General features: G+C 35.1%; 1 protein-coding gene across 1 annotated transcript; it reads left to right on the top strand.

Moving 5' to 3' along the window:
* Positions 1-2285: 2285 nt before the first annotated feature.
* Positions 2286-6165, top strand: LOC111881386 (uncharacterized). The gene is made up of 2 exons (XM_023877779.3): positions 2286-2769; positions 5007-6165. Exons 1-2 carry the CDS (start codon positions 2341-2343, stop codon positions 5985-5987), a joined length of 1410 nt encoding a protein of 469 aa, XP_023733547.1. The 5' UTR covers positions 2286-2340; the 3' UTR covers positions 5988-6165.
* Positions 6166-10012: the final 3847 nt, after the last annotated feature.

The following is a 10012-nucleotide window of genomic DNA, read 5'->3' as shown; positions in this document are numbered from 1 at the left end:
ACAGGGCATGACAGACTCGTACTGTGGGCTAATCTTTTTTATTCCATTCCAATGACTGGGGGAGCAAGCCAAACATAAGTTGTGGGACCAAGGGGCAAGCTAGACTTATGCTGTGGGCTCGGGAGCAATCCATACATGAGCTGTGGGCCCGATAGGCAAGCCAGGCTCATGTTGTGGGCTCGATAGGCAAGCCAGGCTCATGCTGTGGGCTCGGGGGTAATTCAGTCTGTAAAGTTGTGGACCCATTACATGTTGTTATTATGTGTACTATTTGTTATGTATCAGAATTTTGGGGGAAAATCACTAAGCTTCGGGCTTACAGTTGTGGATTTTGTTTCAGTTACTTTAGATTATCGTGGGAAGGCGAAGGCTTGATCATGCACCTCTTCGTTTTTCATGTTGTGATTTCTGGGAAAACTCTGATATTGGATTATTTTGAAAACAATTTGTAAATAATGGATGGTTTTTGAATGTTTGAAAAGTTTAAAATTTTCATGAATTTTATGGATGTTACACCCAAGGAGTGGTGTCACACCCAATTTAAAAGGTTTAAAAAAGAAAAAAAAACATTTTTTTTTTAAATTTGACCAATCAACGTTCAATTGGAATGTTAATTGAAAGAGAGGAGTGATCCTTTGGAGTGCCACAGTGCGGTCTCCACTGCACCAAAACCATAGGGAGGGGTGGTATTCCAAGTTGATGTGGCAAGGGAGTGCACCCTCTATCATATCCATTCCCTCAAGCCTTATCAGCAGTGCCAGCTACCGACATCCATGGAACCATCAGAACTCTCCATAACTCTGGCTTCTTCACTTGCTTCATTGTCACCTGCAACCCCCTCGTTGCCAAAACTAAAGCCCACCCACAATCACATATTCAACCAAACTTTTCACATTCAAGAACCACATAGTCCCACCACCTACAGTCGTGCACCACATATCACCTCTGCACTCGTCGGACGATTGCTTATACTATCTCAGGCGACATCTTCTACACACGGATACGACACTCTACCGTATCACAAGAGAAAAATCATACAATAGAAAACACATTTCGATTCTTCTTCATCTCCTTTTCAAACTTCATTCAACTTGCATCTAAACCCAAATAAACTTTCAATCTTCCCCACTAATCAAGATCCAACTGATGAAACAAACATGGATATGAGTGAAATTTGAGAATGTGAACCGAAAAAACCAATAACTCAACAATAGAGAAAACCCTAAATCCATGACAAGTTAATTCAAGAGTTGAAATCAATCATTGATAATAAACTAATACGATTCACCGATGATGCAATATAATTTTAATTCAGATAGGTTAAAAGGAATGAATAATCGGTGAATGAGTACGAGATATTGATGAATAAAATAGTAAACTCATGGGTTTGGAGGAGAAACGAGAGGTCAGGTAAAAAAAGTAGGGTTGTTCATGGTCAAAGTCTATGTGCAAAATAACCAAATAGACTAGACAAAAACCAATTTATTCATTCATAAAACATGAAAATAAGTTAAGGGATTGAATGCGCAAATGTGCAATATATTGTAGGGCTAATGTGTCCTTTTCCTTTAATTATTTTATATAAACATCTTTAAAACTCATATCATCACCATTATCTTTATATTTGATTTGCATATGATTAAACTAAATAACTTTTTGATTTAGAATTATTTTTAACTACAGATGTTAAAAAACAAATAAACTTCTTATTACAGGCTATAACCATTTTGCCCATCTCTTCTATTACAAAGAGTTGCAGATGTGGTTCATAGACTTCAGACGTTTTCGTTTCGAAAAAACAAACAACACCTAAGATTCATTGACATGTATATATGATGCAAAAACAAAACTACAAATCATAGAAAAATGTGTTTCTTGATACAAGAAGTAAAAGAGCTTTAATTATAAATCAAAAGATAATTACCAAATCAAGACAAATACTTTTAAAACACGTTTTTATTGACAAACATTAAGAAAAAGATTTTAATATAGGGAATCAAGCGAAATAAGTTTCGACTGATTAATAAATTTGGCAAACTAAAATGAACCATTTTTGTGATTAATTTAACAATATGGACCGAATCGGGTTATTTCTTTAGCATAAGAAACAACAATGATAAAAAAACAATTGGATCATATATTGATTTGGTTACCAATTTAAATCGGGTATGGAGAGACCCATGGGCTTTGGTTGGGTACAGTACAACCCGAATGTAATGTACTTTACGCATCAAAAGTGGTACTCTAGATATCCTCCTAACACACGAATAATAATCGGTTAAATCCAACCTATTCACACAATTTCCCTTTCTCTTCACAGGAAGAATTAGCGGAATAGCCATGGATCCCTACGCTGCTGCTCCAACCTACCCTCCACCACCTTCTGCGCAAATTCAACCTCCAACCCAAGATCCTTACCTCTACAACCAACCTCAACCTTACCCCTATTATCCTCCTCAAATCCCCCAACAACAATACCCTAATCCTAATCCTGTTTATCAACCCCACCCAGAACAAGAACCCGCTCCGATTCACCCACCTGGTGTTCCGGTTCAGAACGATCCTAATCATATCGCTGCTTACCAGCAAGGCTATGCTCAACCCCATTTTCAGAATGACCCTTACTACCAACAACAACAGCAACCGCAACCGCAACCGCAGCCGCAGCAGTTGAGTTATCCCGATGCGGGTATGGTACATCAGGGTCAACATCAATGGCAGCCGCAGGGGCAAACCGGTGAATTTGGGCTTACTGCGTTGTACCCACCGGTAACCATAATTGTTTTTGTTCACTAAATAACTATGACTTGGGATTTTCAAGAATTACACTCTCGTTATAGGGTATTTGATGAATTCGGATTCTGTTATGCATTTATTTAGGTATATCAAGTTACCATTTTAATATTTTATAACTGAGTCTTGATGCAAAATGGAGCTCTGGGGGGTTTGAGACTTCTATACTTGCTGATCTTTTTACCCAATTGCTTAGTTGGCCGTATGTTATATGATTTTCATCCCTAGATTTTTTGTTTTAATTGTTTTCAACTTAGAGACGATGAGGGTGGTGAAGTAACTAAAATGGCACCTTGACTTGAGTTGAGAGTTATGGGCTAGGCATTGCTTTATCACAAACCTATCAACACCAATAAACGTCTTTAAACTATGCGACGGTGGATCTAATTTTATTGGAACAATATTCCTAAATCCTTCAAACTGATCCTCCTTATAACAAGATATTGAAACTTGGCAACGTCTAAACCTTTATTTTTCTATTTGATTTTGCCACATGTTGTCATCATCATCTTGTTATTAGAATGATAAGTAAAAAAATTAGTTTGGAAAATTTAGCATTAGGCAACGCTTTTAATTCTTTAAGTTTGGCATGATTAGATGGGGTTCACTCAGTGTTTTAAGCCCATTAAGTAAAAAAGAAAACTCATCTTACTACAGCATATAAAATTGTGAACCACACTTTTTTTATTCCCAAAATTCAAAACCTATCAGCTGAGCTTGACAGCTTTCTTGGATAACAGCCATTGGAATGACTTCTGTTCAAGCTCAAACACCTATTAATTCTACTTAAAGCTTGTTTTTCCCCCCTGAAGAACCGATTAGCCACAACACAAGCTCTTAATTTTGTTGAAAATTTTGCATATTTTGACTGTTGATATGATACATAAATATTTCTCATCTTGTAGAAGTGAAGAAGAGGCTTCTGTACAATAGGGGCAAAGTTTTAAAATTGATTAGTTGAACTTTTAAACACCTCTGCTATTAAGTATTAACCACAAAAATAGATTGCACCTACTAAGCCTCCACAAAACCCTAAAGCAACCATTTGGAAGTTTACAAGAGGCAAGATTTATTGAAAACTTGTAAATACTAAATACCCTCATTGTTATGGTTGCTTTATAGTTCTTGTGGGAAAGGAAGCCCTTTTGGTTTTAGACAGCCATTCAGACACGAAACTGTAGCCAAAGCTGTCATTCTAAACAGTCATCCAATGATCTTTATACCTTAAGGCTGCTTTTGTTACATGGGACTGAACAAACTTTCTAGGGCTATTTTTGATGATGAGGTGGCAATGTGGCATCCATGTCTTTTTTTCCAAACAAGAGATATCTTGAGCTTTCATGTCATGTGTAACAAATAGGGCCTAAAGGGTATCATTGGAAACTTGTATTTTGCTCGTTGGTTGATGAACCTTTCTTCAGGATTTCATATTCAAGCTTCTCGAGGCATGCTGAATCACTCATAGCTTCTTGCAGCAGTTTCTTTGTTGATGGAAGATGGATCTTCTTGAATTTCATGGAAAATTACGAGTTCGTCCTTAGTTCTTCAAAAACGGGCATTGCATAGAAAATGTGAACTGTAGAGTAAACTAACGGTAATATCACTCCTGCTTCCCCACCCCCCAAAAGGGATACAATGTAACTTTCAAGGTAGTGTTACTAAATTTCAACATCAAAATAGATATTGGTTTGCAAAAAATCCATATCATTTTGTATTTGAAATGTAGTTTGCTTCACCTCTAAAGTTAACATTTTCTTTCTTAATAATGTATGCACCAATGCATACATCTCAACTTTGAAGACCAAATCTACGGTTTAGAATTCGATAGTAAGGGGCCTATTTCTTCTTTGTTTTTTTCCCATTAAGTATTGTTTGGATAAACGATGCTTAAAAAATATTTAAGAAACCGATAAGTACACTTGGGAAAATGGAAGGAAAGAAATATGTAAAAGGTTACAACTTAATGGGGAAAGCTTCCTTTACTTGAATTTTCATTATTAGGTAGTTCTTTCTCCATTAAGTAAATGATAGATAAACACTTAACTCTTGTCTACATAAAAGAAACAACACCAAAATATTTTTAGTGGGATAATAGTATTTCTTGCTATATAATATATATATACAACTGTTTAACTTGAAACTTCATTAATTAACACCCTCGTTGCATCCTGATTTACGTTTATACCCTTGTGTGTGACCGAGTTATATTGCAGAACGGGCAAGGTCAATTTAGCGGTTCGGGCAGAGGCACGGGCAGAGGAGGGTTTCGGGGCGGCGGTCAAGGAAGAGGCCGGGGCAAAGGGCGAAGTGGTAAAATCACCACCGAGCCAAAACCACGAGCTATGGCATGGTGTGAACTTTGTCGGGTTGATTGCAACACTCTTGAAATACTCGAAAACCATAGAAACGGGAAAAAACATAAAAAGAATCTAAAAATCCAAGAAGATTTACAGAAACTCGCAGCCAAAACTCAGGAATCACAGATTCCCCCCGCCCCGGAATCCGAACAACAACAGAATCAGAACGGGTTAAAGAGAAAGACGAGGGAAGTGGAACGGAAACCGGTTGAGGCAGTGAAGAAACAGAAGGAAATCGTACCTTTTATTTGCGAGCTTTGTGATGTGAAATGTGAATCGGGTCCCACATTTGACAGCCATTTGAAAGGTAAAAAACATGTTTTTAATCTTCAAAGGTTTCAGGAACAGCAAGCTACTTTGGGACAGGCGGCTCTCCAGGCTCTTTATCCTGCACTTGAAGCACTGTATCCTGCCCTTCTTCAAACAGTTACTCAGAATACTAATGCTTCCACTTCTACTCCACTCGATCATCAACTTCTTCAATGGCTGCAATCTTATTTGGCCCAAACAGGGTCCGCCATTCTTCCACAAGGCCCAGGACCCGTACCCGTACCGGGTCCGAGTTTTGGACCATTGGGTCCGACCCAAGAAGGACCCGTACCCGTACCTGGTCCGGGTTTTGTGGTTCCGGGTCCGACCCAAGAAGGTCCAAAAGAGGTAACTGGGACCCAGGTGGAGCCTGTGAAGGAGACTGAAATCAAGATTGAAGAAAAAGTAGGACCTGAGAGTGGGGCCGGGCAGGTTGAGTTGAATAGGGCAGAACCAGAACAAGAACAAGAACCAAAACCAGAAGAAGAAGCAAAAGTAGAACCAAAAGCAGAAGAAGCAAAACAGTGAGAATTTTTTTTTTGGGATATATAAGGAGTTGTTTTTATGTTTAGATGTACATCACATATTGAATGATGATGATTAATGTAGTGTTGAATTTGAGTGTTGGCAAGATTAGTTGTTGTTTTGATGATGAATTATTGTTTACTTAAAAGGTTATCAAAGAAATGGAAAGTTGGTTGGTTAACTTTATGTTTTGTATAATTTCTCTCTTATTTTATGGAAATAACTTGTTTGGTTATGGTTCGAAAGATGCTTTGGAGTTTTCACCAACACAATTTCCAAAATTATTGTCCACAAACACACAGATTAAGTAAATATTATTTACTATTAACTTTTTTTAAATGAAATGATAGCTTTATCTTTTTTGTTGCATTTAATTTTATGCTAGTTGTATGTAATTTCATGGTAGTTTAACTGGGGTATTTTGGTAAAATGGATATTTATTTTTAAAAGTATACCATTATTTTTGGACAAACCAAAAAGAAAACATTGATTATTAATATGGGACGGATGGAGTATTTATTAAAACATGGGAGAATGCCTTAAAAAGGTAACAATGTTTTTATGTTGTATTTATTATTATTATTATTATTATTATTTACAAAATATACTATTTAACCTGTTTCGTATTACGTTCTTATGATTTGTTGTTGTAGGTTTCTGGTTGAAGTATGCATTTTCCGACGACGGTCATCTCCGACTAATTTTCGGTCATCTTCTTTCTTGTAATTCTTTCCCCTATATGCAACCTCCTCTTATTTTCTTCTTTCTTTTCTTGCTCTCGTTTGTTTTAACTATGGTTAACGACGGTTTGGATTGAGGCGGTAGAAGTTTGGTTGAGGAAAGGAAAAAGGGTGATGTATGCCTGTATGGTGGTGAAGATGTTTCGAGTGAGCAGTTCTTCGACAGGTAGAGTGTAGTTGGTGTGATGGCTGGCTGTAATGAAGGCTTGTTGGTGTAAATGGTCGAAGGGCAATGGTGGTCAACTTGCGATGGCATGACATGTGGTTGTTAGGGTGGTGGCTGACAGGGGGTTGTAAGTTTTGAAAGGGTGCAAGAGGTGGTAGTTGTTTTGGTCAAAAGTATACTACTAAATATCAAACAAAATAGTAAGGTTGTGATTGTGTAATCATAATCTGAAAAAAAAAAAAAAAATCCGAAGGCGCAAAACACAAGAATTATGAGGAAAACCCATGATATTGGTTAAGATCTATGACACAAAACCTTGGGAGCCGAAAATATCTAGGCTGTCTTTGATGATTTTATTGAATAACTGCATGATTACAAGTATCGTATGTTTTGTTACAGAGTAAAAGTAAAAGAGAATGTGTTTGTGTGACTATAACTGCTAATTTGTACATAAGAGTTAGTAATGACTATAAGCCATATCCTTAGAATCTCGACATTATCTTCTCTTCCGAGATTCTTCATGATCAATCTTCCTTTATCTCAAATTTCCTGACGATTAAGTCTTTTCTTCACGTTTCCTATGATAATTATGATATGACTGAGTCTTTGTTGACATATTCAGGACCCAGATTAAAGAAATAAACATATAAAGAGCAAACATGAAGATTTATAATCTCTAAGCATCTTGGTCAGCATGTTGTCCATCATGTTACACCGAATCCTACATAAGATTTTAATGGGAATTTATGTCCATATCAGTTGTTCCTTAAAATCTAGATTTAAGATAAGTCAAATTTAAAATAAAATTAAAAATTCAAATAATATGGCCGGGAGGATATTGATACAACAACATGACACTTGTCTTAAGGTCACTATTAACAAAATTACATTTAATGCACAAGGTTTTTGTGGCATATAGTTTTGTGCCACTAACATATGTTTTTAATGTTTCTAGTGGTGCTTATTTTTTATAAGGCTATGTTATATTTTAAAATAACATATTTCACTTCCCTCTGTGTTACTTTTTCTAATCTCACTCAAACTCACTCTTAATTCACTTTTTTTTTTTTTTCATTTCCCCATATTCTCTCTTCATTCACCTTTTCATTTTTTTTTCATTTCTCCCCAATTCCCTCCCTGTTAACCTTTTCAATTTTCCTTTTTCTCCAAAAGAAGATATCGACGTTCATTGGCTATGATTTCCCCCAACACAGATCTTCTATAGCCCCCACCTTTGTTATCATTTGCCTTACAAGTATGTCTTCTTTGTCTCTTCGCAAACCATTGCATATTTATGTTTATATTCATCATAAAATGTGATTTTATGTTCATTTTGTTATCTTTAACCAACTTTATTTTCAGATTGTATGTTATATATGACGTTTTTGGCTGATGTTTCTTGTTTATGCATAAAAGTTCCTGAACTTATATAGTGTATATGTCTTTCGATATTCTTTGTTTCATATTCCCAATATGTACGATTTAATTGATCATGGACACTTGGTTAAACCTGGAGAACAGTTTTCGTCTTTCGCAGATACGCAATCTCTCAACTAAAATCAAACAAAAAATTTCCCTTTTCTGTTTTTTTAGGTCTTTTGATTCTCGTCTTAAGTCTGATTCTATCTCTCAATCTTGGATATGCTTCACTAAATGTCCTTCTACTTTGGGCTTGAAATTCCCTTTCCCCTCTCTGATTTTTGAGTTCTTCGAGGCTACTGGAATCACATATTCCCAGGCTATACCTTGATAGGTTTTATAGGTTATAAAATTACATGTACATGCGGAAAAATACTTAACACTTAAGGGCATATGCAACCTATAAGGATCTATGTCTTCACATTTGAAAGTAACATACTATGAATATTAAGAACCCTACAAAAAACCCACTATAATCGAAATCAGTTGATCTAGGGTTACATACCTTTGAATTGTTATAATAAACAATTCCTTTGTAGATATTGGAAAACAAACACCAAAATTATGATGCCTCCAAGACTACCCGTATTAGGGGGGGGGGGGGGGGGGGGGGTTAATGAGCCGCTTATGAGATTTAATAACAAATAAAAAAATTTAATTTAATTTTGGTGAACTAGCCCGCGTATTCGATCCTAGCTTACAAGGGATCACAAAAGTTCAACTGTCCATGTGTTCATCGAAGAAAAGCTCTCCATATATATATATATATATATATATATATATATATATATATATATATATATATATATATATATATATATATATATATATATATATATATATATAGTTTATGATAAAAATCATTATCTATTAAAAATCTAATATTATCTCAGCAAAAAAAATATAAAAAGAATACTAAAATTTTTATTTTTTTCTCTATAAATAGAGTATAATATTGAAGTATATCTCATCTCAAATTTTCATTTCTAAACCGTTTTGATTTCTTTAACAAGATGGATCCAAATTTCGTTTTAAATCTTGACAATTCTCAAGCTTATCAAAACTTTTAAAGCTATGAACCTCACAGTTTTTTTACAAATCCCAATCAATTCCCCGTCACTAAAAATATTCAAACCTCACAAAATACCAGAAAAACCCAAGAGGTATGAGATGTTGATGAAGATATCATTTTAATGTCAGCATATTGTGTCGTTAGTGAAGATAAGCGTCGTGGAAAAAAACATAAATATGGGCACGAGTGAAGGAGCTATATGATACAAATCAGGCGGAAAACCCAGGAAAGCTTGGTAATAGAAACATAGCTCAAATAAAAGGTCGTTATAAACGACTTAATTAAAGTGCTGACAAATGATTTAGTGTTTACTGAGAAGCATATAGAAAAAAAACTCGCAATAAAGAAGCTCATAATGTTCTAAAAGACGATTTGATTGAGCATATATGGAAAAATTCGGCACTAAATAATAATTAAGTAGTTTGCATCTTCCGTAGTTGTAACTTATTTTATCTATTTTATTAAGTATGTTGATGAATGTAAAATAATTTTTATCATTTTTTTATTTAATTTTATGCTTAAAATAAATATTTTTTTTGTTTCAAAATAAAATATTATTTCTAACATTTCTAGTAGTTTTAAGTAAAAAAAAAAATACAAAAATATATATTTTAAATAAAAATGGGTTTGG

Source organism: Lactuca sativa, chromosome 7, assembly GCF_002870075.4.
Source record: "Lactuca sativa cultivar Salinas chromosome 7, Lsat_Salinas_v11, whole genome shotgun sequence".
NCBI lineage: Eukaryota > Viridiplantae > Streptophyta > Magnoliopsida > Asterales > Asteraceae > Lactuca > Lactuca sativa.
Note: the sequence above shows the minus strand (reverse complement) of the source record. Positions and strands in the feature narration are given on the sequence as shown.